This window comes from Somniosus microcephalus, chromosome 1 (assembly GCF_052327205.1).
Source record: "Somniosus microcephalus isolate GS21.2 chromosome 1, FLI_Smic_1.0, whole genome shotgun sequence".
Taxonomy (NCBI): Eukaryota; Metazoa; Chordata; class Chondrichthyes; order Squaliformes; family Somniosidae; genus Somniosus; species Somniosus microcephalus.
The window spans coordinates 105049822-105068697 of record NC_140987.1 but is presented as its reverse complement, the minus strand read 5'-3'; the positions used below and the strand labels follow the sequence as shown (position 1 = coordinate 105068697).

The 18876-nt window shown below is 41.8% G+C and overlaps 1 protein-coding gene across 1 annotated transcript in view; it reads right to left on the bottom strand.

The window, feature by feature from the left end:
* Positions 1-710: 710 nt before the first annotated feature.
* LOC147124270 (A disintegrin and metalloproteinase with thrombospondin motifs 19-like) overlaps positions 711-18876 on the bottom strand; it is a 719202-nt gene continuing 701036 nt past the window's right edge. The window contains exon 23 of the mRNA XM_085984458.1: positions 711-4313. Within this exon, the coding sequence (XP_085840584.1) occupies positions 4162-4313 (152 nt within the window). The 3' untranslated portion in view covers positions 711-4161. The remainder of the gene's footprint in view (positions 4314-18876) is intronic.

Here is an 18876-nt window from a genome sequence, read left to right as displayed (position 1 = left end):
GTGGGTGAATTAAACTTATTATTTTATTGAGGGAGAAGATTAATAATTTCTTACATCCCCACAGTGTTTATGCAATTGCTTAGTTGCGCTTCATTGGGTGAGTTCCAAGGAATCTTTAAACAGCTTTTTACCTTGCCTTAGAATGGATGCAATTCTTATATCAGCTTATAACTGAAGAAAATATGTATATTCTATTCATGCAATTTTCATGTCTCTAGATGCTGATGTCTTCCACTGCTGCCTTGTAAGCAATACAAATTGTAATATTCTTTGCATAATTAGGGATAGAAATTGGTACTCGGTGACATTCATGACCCGCAATGCGCAAGCTGCATGTGGAGGTGCAACAGGTATCGGCAGCTCGGGAATAAAATGCTAATGAGGTCCGATGCCCAATTTCAGGCTGGCCTTGTGCTTTTCAGTTCAGGCGCAACTGTCTCTGCAGCGCCAAGTCTGAGCGCACAGATGGGTGCTACGGAATTTCTACCCCATAGAATGAAATGGAATATAATTAGATTCCTTAATCATTTATGTAGCAATAATAATGTTACCTTTTTCTGGTGGGATGAATTTTTGTGCTCATCAAGGTGAGGGATGGTAGAAAATGAAGGAGAATTTGTTCTTAATGACAATATTTAGGAATTCTTAACAGGCATTCAACTGGATTTGCAAATAAAATGTTATTAATAAACTGACACTGTAGAAAAAAAGTCTTTTAATATATTGTTTATTTTACGATTGTACAAGGATAACAATTTGGGGAGATGCCTGGTGCTATGAGGCATAAAGTATACAGAGTAGTTGATCAAATACATACAATTTCACAATTACGCAATAGTTTGCAAATCCCATTACACTTGGTATTTCTTCAAAATTTTAGTTAAAAGCAATGAATGCAACAACAATAAAGGGAATTATTCCAAACGTTACAATTCTAAAGATCTACACTCAGTTCTACACAGATAATTTCAAGTAACAGCACCTGAAGAAAAAATAAAAATCAATTTAGAATGCTGCCAAATAATAACTTTTACTGTTTAAATGATTCTGGGCAAGTTGATATGAAATTACTTTCTAGAATAAAATGATCTGCAATAATAAAACTAAAAGAGGTTATCGATGGAATGAGAAACCGCCTGCTTATCCAGAGTTGCAGACCTCATTTTGTTTAATATGCCAAAGACCGTTTTGTTCGGAGACATTTTTCAAATGACTACAGAGGAGACCTGACCAATTTTTGTTAATTATATGAATAAATTATGCTGTTAAAAATACAGGAAATCTGGGCATTTTTGTTTGTATATTTTATACAAGGAGGCAGAAAAAGCTTCAGTACAACTTGCTTGCTTGAGTTACAATATTTCAGCTTTGCTAACATGTACACACATGGGAATAGGAGTTCTCAAACTAAATTTGTATGGTCAGGTTTTTTCACAACCTTACTGTTTAGTTGCTACAGTTTACATGGACACAAACAAGCTTGCATCCTTGTGATTAACAGTAACTGTTCCACTTTGAAATGGAGCACCTTGTCAATTTTACACTACAGATTGTTGATTTTCTGAAGGACACTATTTAAATTAGTCAAGGTCCTGAGAGAGACAATGTCAACATTTCTCAAATGTAACACATTCCAATAAAGAGCGTAACTTTCGACTGCAAACTGTAAATTAAAATCACAGCAGCCAAATATGCCAGCAACAGGAGCTGATTGCACAGCACTAATGCATTTGTAGGTAATCATCTTGATTCATATTTAAATAATTCATTTCTCAAAAAAAAGCAAGCCCTTAATTTTTCAAGCCTGAAACTTAATCGGCCCACCTTTAGTCTTTCAGAAAATGATAGCTGTGCTCAAAATAATGACGCAAAGGGGAAAATTCAAAAATATTATTTTAGTAACAGCGCATAGCCTGGCCATTTTAGCATTAATACACAGCGACAGCTGGGTGAGGAGCTCTGCTATAATGCTGAAAGAAAAATGAATAACAAAGCAGAGGGAAGTCAACTAATCGTTCTCTACAGACCTCCCGACTCGAAAGTTAGGAACTTGAGTGTGCGTGGCGGAGAAAATAACATGTTAAAAAAAGATGTAGCTAAGAGAAACCTTTTTAAAAAAATGTGGCTTATTGGACAATCCGGTCAAACAACTGCTGTAAATCTCTCAGTGGCATGCAATGGGGGTAGAGAACATACCTACACGATGAGTACTGCTAAAACCAGTAGTTTGCCACAAATCCTTCAAATTATGCTACGAAATTCCTTTATTTATTATTTTAATGGAGGCATTTTATTTTAAATGAATTAATGCTTCTATTAAAATAGCAGGCAAGAGAATTTTAATATAAATGCATGTGTTTGTATGCTAATATTGCACAATATAATTTCAAACCTAAGCTTTTTAACTTTTTCATTGCAAAAAAGCGAGTCACACGTGACTTAACAGATAAAAAAAATTAAGCGATGAAAATATCACAATTGATGTGTAATTCTGGCAGGGGAGTCAGAAGCTAGAGCAGAACCTGAGTCAGGCAAGTTTCTGCCCTTTTCCAGTCACTAGCAAATTACACTCCTGGGTGACAGGGGCGGGAGGGAGCAGGCGATTCTTCTACCTACCCCAGTTGTGCTGAACCAGCAGTTTAGCAGGGTGCCAGAGAGGTGCTCTCCCAGGCTAATCTAGAAACTCTATGAGAAGTGCCCCTGAAAGGTCCAGAAGGGCCTGCGTCTGCTGAGAACAGGCATTCGCCCTGTTGTGGGCCTCAAGTCAAAAAGATGAAGAGTAATCGATCGCAGGAAGATCGATTACCATTGGAATAGGGGTCACATTGCACTCCAGGAAAAATACTAAAAATATTTTGGCCCTTTTACTTCATTTTGATCCTGGCCTTGGGCTCCCGCTATGGGAGTGGCTGGGTGCCGTTCCACTGTCTTAGTGGGGCACTTGCCTCTGTTGCATTGCCACAGTTGGGGACGCCCAGCCCCATTATTTAAATCCCAGGAATTTGAGATGGGGTCAGTGTGAGGCGAGAGTGGCAGACGGAAGTTCACCCTTCGCATTTCTGGTGACACGAGTGCCGTCCGAATCTTTTACCCTGATTTCTTTTGTATCCAAAGCATGTTCTGCATAATGGCATTATGAATTTCTTTTGCTTAATTTTTTTCTTCTCCCAAATGTTTAAATAAAACATTTTATTTAAAACTGGTTAAAAAAATACAGAAAATGCTGGCAATACATAGGAAGTCTAACAACATCTGAAACATTAAAAAGCAGGGCTAATGATTCGGGTACAGACTCTTGTCTTCACTACGCCCTCTGTTCAGATGCTGCCATGACCTGCTGTGTATTCCCAGCACTATTTCAGATTTTCAGCATTTGCAGTGTTTATTTTCTTTTTAACCCCTGGTATTTAGCAATATACAAACAAGGGATCTGAGTTTGACAAAGTAGAAAATATCAAACATGGCGTAAGTACCCATGCACTGCATACAGAAATTAATATTCATTCAGAGCTAAAATTCATAGAATTTTATTCTCAGTATTTAGCGAGTGAAAGGTTTAGCTGCTGTATGTGAACAGTCACAATGTTCCATTCTACACTGCTTTACAAAATTATAAAGGTAAACTGCTAATAGTGACGCTTTTACAATAATGCGGTTGACATTTATTCTTAGACTGTAGAAACTTAGACAGTACCTGAATGATGCAAAAATAATTCAGTGTTGCGCTCCACAGTGTTTTACTCTCAAGTCACTGTTTTTCAAGCAAATATCATTGTCACTATTGAATGCATAATATGAACTTCAATATTTTGCTACAGGCTTTCCTTACAGTCTTTGAAACGATTACAGTAAGTGTTAACTTCAGCTCATGACACGCTATCCATGAAGACATGGGCCACCTACGCATGGGCTACATTCTGACAGTTTCCAAGTTATCAGTTTGCGACGAATGGACCCATCTTAGATACAAAAAGCTAAAATATTTGGATTTCGAAAACCACTGAATAGCACTCCAAAAAAAATCTTGGTAAACAAAAAAATAAATTAAAATGAATAAATTATACCTAATACATCAGTACCTTGGTCTAAACAAGTTGTAGTTCTGTATTTCATAAATTAGATTGTACTTATAAAAGTTTGGTGCTGATGCGGAAGAAGATGTCAACTCTTATGCTGTAGCTTTTGTGCATAGAAGTCTCTACAGGTCTCACAGCAGCGTTGATACCACCTCATGTCCTGACAGAGGTTAGTCTCTCTTATTATTTTGCAATACACTTGCCACTGGTCCTTCAAACATTTGAATGTCAAAGCAGCTATTTAAACAAAAGTAAAAAAAAAGAAAATCAGTTATTTTAAAAACATCCATTTTATATTTCACACTTTCTTTTGAATCATTGACCCATTCCAGGGTTTCCACGCCCCAATTTCTTCCCCTTCCCTCCTGGAGGCATTGACTTGTGCTGATGCACAGTTTGATAGATTACAGGAATTCTCCAGTATTTCTCATCAGTAGCCAGTACTCATGAGCTTTGACAGCAAGTAAAGGCAGGTGAATCGACCACTGGCAGCAAGACAACCAGGGCTTATCTTTTCTCACTTGACATCCACACGCATGCACATTCCAGCAGGAGCCACTAGATAGTGATCAGAAGCAGGAACCCAAGCCATGTCCTGAATGTTCCCCTGCTAATTTAATAATAACTAGGCACCACAATGGGCTGCTTTATATAGTTGCTGTCCCAGTTCTGCTTCAATGTTATTGAATTGAAAACGTTTTTACGAAGTTTATAATTTTATTAGGCTGTGTGCTCAAACATAGATGCAAGCTTAGTCAATGGCCCGTATTTTCCGATGCCTACGGGTGTGTACGAGCTGTGTACACACCCGTAGGGACATCGGAAATGCCGGTTTCAGGCATGCGAAGCACATGTGCTGAACACCGGCATTTCGGATCTGTCAAGAATCCTCTTGACAGATCGGATGCCTGCCCTGGAGAAGGGCCTCTGCGGGCAGAGAGTTCCGCTTTCTGCAGAACCTCCACCCACTGAAAACCCTTCGACATCCTACGCCTGGTAAAAGCAGGTGTAAGTTCTGCTTTGACCAGCATAAGAGTTTTAAAAAGTTTTTAAAAAAATTCCCACTCATTTCTAATTTAAAAATACTTTTAAAAAAGGTAAGTTTATTTTTGTAGCCCTGTAAAAAACAATTACTTTTTTCAAAAAATTAAATTTTAGTTTAAAATATTTAATTTATTGTAATTTCAACTAATTTTAAAAATGTGATTTATTTATTTAATGTTTTACAGTGTTTTTGGGGTGATCTCCATTCTATATTTGACAGGTCTATCTGTCAAGTGTATGAAGGGAGATTCCCTTCTTTGATTGGCTCCCCATGTCCCACGTGATCCCAGGGACGCACGCGGGAAGCCTCCGATCGGAAAATACGGCCCATTGTGTTTAAAGTGGAAATACTCTGTAGATGTTCCTCTTGTTTGTGTGTAAGGTCTGTGTCCAGCAATATATTGCTAATGCCTTGGCTTTGTCTTGGGTAAACTGCAACTAGCAATACATGTTGGATTTCTGCCAGAGTTTTAACTCGATCCTCGAAAATGCTGCCATACTTTCTGTTCATTAATAGTAATACTGGAAACTTGAGAGGCAAGAGCTCAATGTGTGTAATTCAACAACCTTGCTCAACAAGGGAAGTGAGAGATAGTAGAAAACTAAAAGAAAAGGCTTATACGAAGGCAAGAACAATAGAATTCCCACAGACTGGGAGAGATATAAAGAACAACAAAGAAAGTGGTAAGAGCTGCAAAAAGTGAATATGAGAAAAAGCTGGCGAGGTATATGAAGGACAACACTAAAGGTTTTTACAAATATATTAAGAGAAAGAATAATGTGGGCCCCTTATTGACAAACGCAGGTGATACTGTAATTTGAAATCAGGAAATAGCAGACTTACTAAATAGTTACTTTGTATCGGTCTTCACAGACGAGGGTGAGGATAAAGTACCAGAGATACAAGGAAAACTAAAAATAAATCAATGGGAAGAACTAACTAGATTCAATATAAGTTTAAAAAAATGGTGATGGAGAAGCTAATGAGATAAAGTTAGACAAATCCCCAGGACCTGATGGTTTCCACTCCAGAGTATTAAAAGCAGGTGAGTAAATTGTAGATGTTCTAGCCATGGTCTTCAAAAACTCTCTTGATTATTAACTGTCCCCTTGTTTTGGAATATTGCCAATGTCACTCCATTATTTAAGAAGGATAGAAGAGATAAACGAGGAAATTATAGGCCTATTAGTCTAACGTCAGTTGTGGGGAAGTTACTAGAGTCTGTTATTAGGGACAGAGTGACTGAGCATTTGGACAAATATGAGCTGATCAGAGAGAGCCAGCATGGATTTATAAAGGGTAAGTCATGTCTAATGAACCAGGTTGATTTTTTTTGAGGTTGTAACAAACGTAGTAAATAAGGGAGTATCTATGGATGTTATTTATCTAGCCTTTCAGAAGGCATTCAACAAGGTTCCACGTAAGAGACTGTTAATAAAAATGAGAGTGCATGGAATTGGAGGCAACCTATTAGCTTGGATAGGGAATTGGTTAGGAGGTATTAGAGTAGGGATAATGGATATGTACTCAAATTGGCAGGATGTGGCTAGTGTTGTCCCCTGGGGATCTGTACTGGGGCCTCAGCTTTTCACTATATATTTATAAATGACTTGGATGAAGGAATAGAGAGCCATATATCTAACTGTTCTGATGGCACTACGTTAGGTGGCACAGTAAATAGTGTAGATGGGAGCAGAAAGTTGCAAAGGGACATTGATAGATTAAGTGAGTGGGTAAAACTGTGGCAGATGGAGTTCAATGTGGGAAAGTGAGATCATCTACTTTGGACCTAAGAAAGATAGGTCAGAGTATTTTCTAAATGGCGAGAAGCTAGGAACTGTGGATGAGCAGAGAGACTTAGGGGTACATGTACAGAAATCACTAAAACCTAACGGACAGGTAGAAAAATAATTTAAAAGGCTAATGGAATGTTGGCCTTTATTTCAAGAGAGCTGGGATACAAAGGGGTGGAAGTTACATGACAGCTGTACAGAGCTCTGGTTAGACCCCATCTGGAGTACTGCATTCTGTTCTGGGCACCGCATCTCAGGTAGGATATATTGACCTTAGTGCACTTTCACCGGAATGATACTGGGCTAAAAGGGTTAAATTATGAGGACAGATTGCATAGACTAGGCTTGGAATCCCTTGAATATAGATTAAGGGGTGATCTAATTGAGGTGTTTAAGATGATCAAAGGAGTTGATATGGTAGATAGAGAGAAACTATTTCCTCTGATGGGGAGTCCAGAGCAAGGGGGCATACCCTTAAAATTAAGAACTAAGCCATTCAGGGTTGATGTCAGGGATAATTTCTTCACACAACAGGTAGTGGAAATCTGGAACACTCTCACCCAAAAAGCTGTTGAGATTGAGTCAATTGAAAATTTCAAAACTGAGGTTGATAGATTTTTGTTAGGCAAGCGTATTAAGGGTTACGGAACCTGTGGTGTATGTGCCTTTAAGAGCCCCAGGTGTGCTGTAATGCCGGTAATTGCCACTCGGGCTATATAAGCCTGTATATTGTGTATATCCGTTAGAACCCCCCCCCAGACTTTGCTTAGTAAATCCCTATGAACCAACTCCTGTCTTCAGTGTCTTTATCAACACACGGACACTGCAGTGGCGACGAAGTGGAAACGGACTTACCTGCAATTCGGCAGCACCTCAAGGACATCGATTCCTCGGGCGTCCAGAAGACTCAAGGAAGTGAGAGAAGCTGTGGTTTCACCAGCTGGCCAAGCTGGTGGCAGGTACTGCGCTAATCCTTCCTGGGCGTCAGGCTGGGGCTCCAGCGGCTGGCTCTACAGCTGAGACAGGCAGCGAAATCGGAGGCAAGCAATAACGGACTGGGAGGGAGCACTCGGGAGACGGCCGGCGCGGGAAGCAGGTCAGCGTTCAGACCTCCGGCGGGAACAAGTCTCCAACAGTAAATTAAAAAAAAGAGAACGGAAACCGCAGTAAACAACGTTATCGGCAGCAGCGGCGGGAAAGCGTGGGAAGCGCCATATCTTTGCTACAGAAAAGAAAAAAAAGCGCGGGAAGCGCCATATCTTTTCTGAAATGCCTAAATCTGGTAATATTGATGCTTTTGATAGCGAAATAGAGGATTGGATCACATACGTGGAAAGAGTAGAGGTATATTGCACTGCAAATGGAATAGAAGATGAAAAAAAAGCTTCAGTACTTCTGAACTTAATGGGCGCAAAGACATACGGGCTGTTACGAAATTTAATCACTCCAGCCAAACCAAAGGACAAGAATTTTAAAGAAATTGTTGATACCCTGCAGGAGCACTTAAACCCAACACCGCTGCTGATAGCGGAACGATTCAAGTTCTTCAAGAGAAATCAACACGAGAATGAAAGTAACGCTGATTACCTAACCGAATTAAGAAAGTTATCAAAGTACTGCCAATTCGGGGCAGGACTATCAGATTATCTTCGAGACAAATTCGTTTGGGGTCTCTTAAGTGAAGGAACACAAAAAAGACTGCTTTCTGAAAAAGATTTAACATTGAACAAAGCTTTCAGTATGGCTGTATCATACAAAGCAGCAGCAAAAGGAGCTGCAGAGGTACAACAAAAGACACAGGACTTCGGCACCCATGAAATGACACAGGGTTTCGAAAGATGTTATCGCTGCGGCAGATCCACCCATAACCAGAGGGACTGCTGGTTCAAGGACAAAGCATGCAGGCAATGCGGGAAGATTGGACACATTGCACGGGTATGCCGATCTGGACAAAATAAATCCACTGACAGAAAAAAAAAAATCAATAAGGAAAAGTACAGGAAGGTACAAATGATGACGGACAGTAGCTCCGAAGACCAGAAGAGCGATAGCGACTTCGAAAACAAGAGACTAAGCTGTCTCAAATTACATAATGTACTTGCCAAAGATGATTACCAAACCATTTGGGTTACCCTCACAATAGCAGGGTCCCCAGTTAAAATGGAGCTAGATACAGGATCAGCTCTAACCGTAATAAATCGACGGGATTACGAGGCTATTTTCGCATATACCTCTAAAAGACACATCCATTATCTTAAAAACATATACGGGGCAGAAAGTATACCCCAAAGGAAAAATAAGGGTGCCTGTTGTATACAACGGCAAAGAAATACAAAAGTTGTATTTATACATTCTACAAGATGGTGGTCCACCGTTGTTGGGACGTGAATGGATCAGGAAGATACGTTTAGACTGGCACTCCATTCAGGCACTGACGGTGACCAGTAAGGAAAAAAACAATGATGACATCATACCTGAACGATTAAAAGACATCTTGGCCAACGCCAAAGAAGTGTTTCAAGAGAAACTAGGAACCTTGAAAGGCATCACCGCCTCAATAAAAGTGGAAGATGCAGCAATTCCCAAATTTTTTAAGGCAAGACCAGTGCCATACGCAATACGTCCAGCAGTCGAGGCAGAGCTGGAGAATTTGGAAAAAGCAGGCGTATTATCCAAAATAGATTGGAGCGAATGGGCAACACCCATCGTTCCAGTCATGAAAAAAGCATTGAATAAAGATAAATCTGAAGAACAGAGAAAAATTCGCATCTGTGGTGACTTCAAGGTGACTGTAAACCCGGTCCTTCACACAGTACAGTATCCTCTTCCGAGGATAGAAGATATTTTCGCCTCACTATCCGGAGGGAAACGTTTCACCAAAATTGACTTGGCACAGGCATATCTACAGATGGAGGTTGAGGAGGCCTCTAAAAAGTATCTCACGATAAACACACACAAAGGCCTGTACCAGTACAATCGACTGGTTTTTGGAGTAGCATCAGCTCCAGCTATCTGGCAAAGAGCTATGGAGCAAATCCTGCAAGGGATTCCGGTGGCATAGTGGTTAGCACTGTTGTCTCACAGCGCCAGAGACCCGGGTTCGAATCCGGCCTGGGGCGACTGTCTGTGTGGAGTTTGCACATTCTCCCCGTGTTTGCGTGGGTTTTCTCCGGGTGCTCCGGTTTCCTCCCACAGTCCAAAGATGTGCGGGTTAGGTTGATTGGCTATGATAAATTGACCCTTAGTGTTAGGGGGATTAAATACGTGGGGTTACAGGGATAGGGTGGGATATGTGTTGGTGTAGGGGTTACGGGGATCGGGTGGGATATGTGTCGGACAGGCTCGATGGGCCGAAATGGCCTCTATCTGCACTGTGGGGTTTCTGTGATTCTGTGACTCAATGCTACCTAGACGACATCCTTATAACAGGAGAAAAAGACAACGAGCACCTTGCCAATTTGGAGCAGGTGCTCACTAGGCTGAAAGAACGGGGCCTACGAGCGAATCGCCCCAAGTGCGAATTTTTCCAAAATCAGATATCATATTGTGGCCACATAATTAATAATGAAGGGTTGCATAAGTCACCTGAAAAAATTGAAGCGGTTATAAAAGCCCCAGCACCTGAAAATGTTTCACAATTAAGGTCGTTCCTGGGATTAATAAATTACTATCATAAATTTTTACCGAACTTATCAACTCTTCTACACCCTCTTAATGAACTTCTACAAACAGGAGTGATTTGGAAATGGAGCGAAGACTGTAAATGTGCCTTCCATAAATGCAAAGACTTAATCACATCCGAAGAAGTTTTGGCTCATTACAACCCATCACTGCCAATCAGACTGGCGTGCGATGCATCCCCTTATGGCATAGGAGCAGTATTATCCCATAAATTCCCTGATGGCTCAGAACGGCCGATAGCTTTTGCGTCACGCTCATTAAACTCAGCTGAGCGTAACTATGCCCAAATCGACAGGGAAGCACTCAGCCTGGTATGGGGAGTGAAGAAATTCAACCATTACCTACACGGACAAAAATTTACCTTGTTGACTGACCATCAACCCCTCATCTCCATATTCAACCCTAAAAAAGGTGTTCCCATTATGACAGCACAAAGGCTACAGAGGTGGTCCCTTTTTCTAGGGGCACACCAATACAACATAGAATACAAAGGGTCAAAACAGCATGGGAATGCTGACGATTTATCGCGCCTACCGTTGCCAACGGTAGAAGAGGCACCTACAGTAGACCCAGTAGAGATGTTCCACTCTACCATAGTGGAATGTTTACCAGTGACAAATTCTGCCATTGAAAGGGAGACGAGAAATGACCCGACTCTCTCACGGGTCTACGATTTAACAGTGAAGGGATGGCCAGCACATGGCGAACCACTGTTGCCAGCATTCTCGCAAAGAAGAGAACAGCTGTCAGTGTGCCGAGGAACCTTGATGTGTGGATCCAGAGTGGTGATTCCACCCAAACTCCAGGATAAAGTGCTAAAGGAGCTTCACGAGGGGCATCTGGGTGGAGTGAAAATGAAGAACCTAGCTAGGGCGTTTGTATGGTGGCCAGGTATCGATGGAGACATCGAAGAAATGACCAAGAGCTGCCTAGGATGCCAGAAGGTCCAAAACGCTCCACCACAAGCCCCTCTACATCCATGGGAGTGGCCCTCATCTCCCTGGCAAAGGGTGCACATCGACTTTGCTGGTCCATTTATGGACTCAATGTTCTTAATCGCGGTTGATGCACACTCCAAGTGGCCGGAGGTAATAAAGATGTCCTCCACCACCACGGAAAAAACCATCACAGTATTAAGGACCATATTTGCCAGGAATGGGCTGCCGGAACAGATATGTTCTGATAATGGACCGCAATTTGTGTCCAGAGAATTCAGAAAGTTCTTAAAAAACAATGGGGTTAAGCACTACACGTCCGCCCCATACCATCCCGCCACCAATGGATTGGCTGAAAGGTTTGTCCAGACCTTCAAGAAGGCCATAAAGGCCATGGGTAATGAAGACATAAAACTTCAGCACAAGGTGGATAACTTCTTATTCGCATACAGGAATGCAACACATATGGTTACCAACCAAACTCCCGCCATGATGTTCTTCAATAGAAACCTAAGATGCCGGCTGGATTTGGTCAAGCCCAACATCAGAAGGGACGTGGAGAACCGGCAGTTTCAAGGCATGAATGAAAGGCCTACTAGGGCCTTCCAGATAGGTCAACAGGTTTTGGCCCGGGACTACCGTACCGAGAAATGGCAGCCTGGAACTATCTGCACACGACTAGGACCACTGATGTATACCGTGGACATTGGAGAAAGCATAATAAGGCGCCATGCTGACCAAATCATAGTCATCCGAAAAGGGACAACCTACACCACAACTCTATACATCTAACGATGAAGTAGAGATACCCATATCTACCTCCGATCCGGTGATACTGGAACCCAATGAACCCGACATTGGCATTCAAGCCGAATCAGCCTTGCCAGAAGAACCTACTACACCACCAGAAACTACTACACCCCCGAGGCGTTATCCGGACCGAGTCAGGAAGCCTCCCGAGAGACTAATTTATAATTAATTAACTACAGCAATGTATATTATTTTGCTTATAACATGTAATTAATAATTACTTAAAATATGATGTACTGGTTAGCTAAAAGGGGAGGAATTGTGGTGTATGTGCCTTTAAGAGCCCCAGGTGTGCTGTAATGCCGGTAATTGCCACTCGGGCTATATAAGCCTGTATATTGTGTATATCCGTTAGAACCCCCCCCCCAGACTTTGCTTAGTAAATACCTATGAACCAACTCCTGTCTTCAGTGTCTTTATCAACACACGGACACTACAGAACCAAGACGGGTAAATGACGTTACGATACAGATTAGACATGACCTAACTGAATGGCGTAACTGGCTCAAGGGGCTGAATGGCTTACTCTTCGTAGAATCATGGAATGGTTACAGCATGGAAAAAGGTCATTTGGCCCATCGAGCCCGTGCAGGCTCGCTACAAGAGCACTTCAGCTAGTCCCACTCCCCCACCCTTTCCCCGTAGCCCTTCAAATTTCTTTCCTTCACGTACTTATCCAACTCCCTTTTGAAAGCAGTGATTGAATCTGCTTTCACCACCCTTTCAGGCAGTGCATTCCAGATCTTAACCACTTGCTGTGTAGAAAAGTTTTTTCTTACGTCGCCTTTGGTTCTTTTGCCAATCACCTTAAATCTGTGTCCTCTGGTTCTCAACCTTTCTGCCAATGGGAACAGTTTCCCTCTATCTACTCTGTCCAGACCCCTCATGATTTTGAACACCTCTATCAAATCTCCTCTCAATCTTCTCTGCTCCAAGGATAACAACCCCAGCTTCTCTAGTCTATCAATGTAACTGAAGTCCCTCATTCCTGGAATTATTCTTGTAAATCTTTTCTGCACCCTCTCTAAAGCTTTCACATCCTTCCTAAAGTGTGGTGCCCAGAATTGAACACAGTACTCCAGTTAAGGCCGAACCAGTGTTTTATACAGGTTCATCATAATTTCCACACTTTTGTACTCTATACCTCTATTTATGAAGCCCAGGATCCCGTAAGCCTTTTTAACTGTTTTTCAACCTGCCCTGCCACCTTCAACGATTTGTGCACACATACCCCCAGGTCTCTCTGTTCGTGCACATCCTTCAGGATTGTATCATTTAGTTTACATGTCCTCTCCTCATTCTTTCTACCAAAATGTATCACTTCACACTTTTCTGCATTAAATTTCATCTGCCACGTGTCCGCCCATTGCGCCAGCCCGTCTATGTCTTCCTGAAGTCTATCACTCTCCTCCTCACTGTTCACTATACTTCCAAGTTTTGTATCATCTTCAAATTTTGAAATTGTGCCCTGTACACCCACGTCCAAGTCATTAATATATATCAAGAAAAGCAGTGGCCCTTGAACCGACCCCTGGGGAACACCACTGTGTACCTTCCTCCAGTCCAAAAAACAACCGTTCACCACTACTCTGTTTCCTATCACTTAGCCAATTCCGTATCCATGCTGCCACTGTCCCTTTTATTCCATGGGCTTCAACTTTGCTGTCAAGCCTATTGTGTGGCACTTTGTCGAACGCCTTTTGGAAGGCCATGTACACTATGTCAACTGCATTACCCTCATCAACCCTCTCTGTTACCTCATCAAAAAACTCAATCAAGTTGGTTAAACACGATTTGCCTTTAACAAATCCGTGCTGGTTATCCTTAATTAAACCACACTTGTCCAAGTGACTGTTAATTTTGTCCCTGATTATTGTTTCTACAAGCTTCCCCACTACCGAGGTTAAACTGACTGGCCTGTAGATGCTGGTTTTATCTTTGCACCCTTTTTTGAACAAGGGTGTAACATTTGCAATTCTCCAGTCCTCTGGCAGCTCCCTCGTTTCTAAGGAGGATTGGAAGATTATGGCCAGTACCTCCGTGATTTCCCCAGTCAATTCCCTCAGCATCCTAGGATGCATCCCATCCACTCCTGGTGATTTATCTACTTTAAGTACAGCCAGCCTTTCTAACACCTCCTCTTTATCAATTTTTATCCTATCAAGTGTCTCCACTACCTCCTCCTTCACTATGTCTATGGCAGCATCCTCTTGGTGAAGACAGATGCAAAGTACTCGTTTAGTACCTCAGCCATGCCCTCTGCCTCCGTGCATAGGTCTCCTTTTTGGTCCCTAATCAGCCCCACCCCTCCTCTTACTACCCTTTTACTACTTATATGCCTATAGAAGACTTTTGGATTACCTTTTATGTTGGCTGCCATTCTATTCTCATATCCTCTCTTTGCCCCTCTTATTTTCTTTTTCACTTCTCCTCTGACCTTTCTGTAGATAGCCTGATTCTCAGATATATTTGCAAGCTGACATCTGTCATACGCACTCTTTTTCTGCTTCATCATAATCTCTATCTCTTTCGTCATCCAGGGAGCCCTGACTTTAGTTGCCCTGCCTGTCCCCTTAGTGGGAATGTACCTCAACTGTACCTGAACTATTTCCTCTTTAAAGGTAGCCCATTGTTCCATTACAGTTTTGCCTACCAATCTTTGATTCCAGTTTAACGGGGCCAGATCCATACTCATCCCACTGAAATTGTTCCTATGTTCCAGAAAGGCTAGACAGGAGAAAGAAATAGTTTGCATAAATTCCCTTTAGTTAAAATATATTGGTGCAGCCTGATAGTCTAACCTTTGAGAGTACTGAATTATTTGTTTACCGTACAGCCTGATATCAATGTTCCCTGTAATTTTTTTTTGGTGCGTGGGCCCTTTAACTGGCTGCGCAGCCCATTCAAATCTTCGGGCATGTGTGCTTATTCCCATTGAAAAGCCGATAAGCGGCCTGTGTGGGACTTCCAGACCGCTGCGGCAGCTTAACGGGAACATTGTCTGATACATATACAAATTTCTGAAATGTAGTAGTTTATTATATTTATGGTGCCAACTTAGTATGCATTTAATTTAAAACTGGAATTTTTAACCGAAAACACACACACAAAAAATTTGATACTGCTTAAATAGTCCAACTTATGAAACCAATTATCATGTTGTTGAAAAATACCATTGTACAGGGCAGCAAAATATGCCTTTTGGCAAACTGTTCTCCCATGCTGAATGCGCCAACTGTTTTCTGTTAGCCTATGGTATGATGCTACCTGGTATGATGTAGTCCATAGGTATTGTTTTGCATAACAGCTGACAGCATAAAAGCTGTTATACAAAACAATACCTATGGACTACTTTAGCTTCACAATCGCAGGTCATATATTGCAAAAGATAAATAACGAAGGATGTTTTGGGGGAAATTTTCACTGGCTCCACTTGGCAGAAAGGGGGTCATAGCACCCTGAAAATCATGTGGAAAAACTCACCGCCTCGTTCCTACTCCCAATCTGGCCAACACCGTCCTGAATGGGGCCTACCACTGGGCGACTAGAGTGCCTGCCTGAAAATCAGGGCCCTATGATGTACGTAGAACCCTGACTGCTATTTTAGGAGACAAGTGAGCGCAGTGTGCACAGTAGATGTTCTGCCCAGTTATACCCAGTGGTACAGCTGAAGAGGACCAGGGACTGCTCCTCCAAGCCCCACAAAAATAAGCTGGAGCACTGCGAGTCTTCTGCCTGCCTGTCAAAGCACTGCTTTCGGTGCTTGTCAGGAGAACATTCCCATGCTACCCTGGGAATTAGGCTCAATATGCCATCAATAAGCCTATTGGGATCTACGCCAGCTGAGAGCTGGTGTAGGTCCTATACTGAGCTTTAATAAGCAACAACTTGCTTGACTGAGGCCAGGAATTTCCTTGAGTTGCTCCGGATCCACCGTCATCTGCCAAAGGTAAGGCAGCAGAGCGGGAGCAGCTCCGAAGAAATTCCCGATATTAATTGTGGTTCAAATGCAGATAAATCAAGCCACACACTTGAGCAGTATTGTTGCTGTTACACAGAATCCTACATCTGTAATACATTCTAAAATAGCCATGGTGTGGAGATGCCGGTGTTGGACTGGGGTGGACAAATGTAAGAAGTCACACAACACCAGGTTATAGTCCAACAGTTTTATTTGAAATCACAAGCTTTCGGAGCACTGCTCCTTCGTCAGGTGAAGTGGAGAGGTGCCAGTTAGAAAGATTAAATGGCAGTTATAAAGATTACCTGTAATCATCTGGCATTATTCTCTGACTATATAATCTGTGTCTATAGGCATCTCTCCACTTCACCTGACGAGGGAGCAGTGCTCCGAAAGCTTGTGATTTCAAATAAAACTGTTGGTATATAACCTGGTGTTGTGTGACTTCTTACATTCTAAAATAAACAATGGCCCAGAAATTAGTGTCCAAACGCGCGAGTAAGCACTGTGTACTCACGCGTGGGACTGATGGACTTGCCGGTTTTCTGCATGCACAGCGCTTGGGCGGGAAACCGGCATTTCCGATCCTCTGAACCAAGGGGTTCAGAGGTCGAACGCGTGCGCGCAGGAGTCTGCACGTGCGCGTTGAACTTCATTTTTTTTCCAGGTTTGCCCGTGCGTGAAGGCCTCCACTTTTTACACTTTAAAAAAGCAGACGTAAGGACTTAATTTTAAAAGGTAAGTGGTCTATTAATTAAAATTAGAATTTTTTTTCCCACAGGTTTATTATTTTTAAAGACTTTACAGTAAGGTAAGTGTATTTTTAGCCCCGATTTTTATAAAATTATTTTTTTCAAAAATTTAAATTATTGTTTAAAATAGTTATTTAAAGTTATTTATAGTTAATTTAAATAGTGTGATTTTTTTAAAATTTTATTTCAAGTTTAAGTACTGTTTTGGACGCCCAGAGTTTTCATGAGTTTAACAGTTCTTACTGTCAAACTCATGAATGAACTTTTGCATCCTCCGATTGGTTGCCCAGTGCTCACGTGATCCCAGCCGACGCATCGCACTAAGTACGCCGCTGGATCACGCAAGCACAGCGCGCCGGGAGCTGGACCGGGCCGCAGACAGGAAATCCACGCAGGCCCAGGCCTCAACTGCCGGCGCGCTAGGTAAGTGTAGGTCGGGGCTTGCACCCGCGGGAAGCCCCCGACACGAATTTCTGGGCCATTACTTTTCCTTTTTTAAACAAGATGTATATTTAGTAAGGAATGTATACAGGGCTAAGAACTTGTTTTCAGACCTTCGACTGGCAACTGGAACATTTGCAGTATGTAATAGATATTTTTGGCCATTTTATAAATTTTAGGTTTTCTACCCAGGGATTGACAACCTGGAATAATCAATTTGCTGATGTCAGGAGATGAGCTGGTTACATTTTAAAAAGGAAACATTTAGTAGTTTTTAGAACGTGCAATGATTTAAATGAACTTGCTTTCTTAAATTATACTTTAATTTTTTCTGTTCCTTTCCTTTGCCTATTATTTGTCACTTGCCCAAACTCCTTCCTTCAATTTGTTACCAGGATGGAAGGAAGATCCTTGAAATGAGCTGCTTTTCTAATGGCGCAGTAGGTAAGTGCATTGCATTTTGTCGTATGAAACATAGCCATGACACTTAGAAGGTGCCAATTTTGATATCTAGGGATAGAAATTCATCTGGATCCAATTTCACACCCAGAATCTGTGATGCTCACCCCAACTGGAAGGCCTGAGGCCGGCCTTGAAATTGGAACTTGCGGCTCACTAACATTTTTTGCATTAGAATGTAAATCCAACATACCCTTCATGAGCAAGCTTCTATCGTTGTTTATTGTGTCAGCACCCATGCCAATAAAGTATGCATTTAAATGCGTCATATCCTAAAACTCTATTCCATTTGGCAGTCCAAATAAATATATCTGAGCTCATTGTTTGCTTCGAGTACATATTTGCCTAAAGGCACTGAAATGATATCAAAATAGCTACGGCCTCACAAAGCACCAAAAGAAACATGGAGGCAATTTCCACACTAGGACACAGGGGGACCAATAGTTTTTTTTTAAAGAAAAAAGCCCTGTGTAAGTTTATGAAGTTAGAAACAAATGAGAGCTGTCTGTAATGTGCACTCCACTGAGAGGTTGATCTTTTGGATTCATTGATGCTTTAGCAGAATTTGGGTGGTGGCATCTCAAGTGGCACATTGGTACTGGTTCCAACCCTTCCTGAGCAACACGCCACAGCCTAGAAGGAAGCAGCAAATTTGGTGGTGGGGGGGGGTGGTGGTAGACTACAATACAGCATGTGGCAAAAATATGAGTATGCCGTAAAATCTAGAGCAAATGCATTTCGGCCATGATACACAGGAAAGCCTCATGTTTGGTAAAGGTGGACTTACTCTGAATTATTACCTGTGACAATCTGAAAACGTTATGCTGATGATGCTTCTTTTCCTTCCTTCTTATCCATTAACAAACAAAGCTTATTTGTCTACATCACAACAGTGACTACGCTTCAAAAGTACTTTGTTGGCT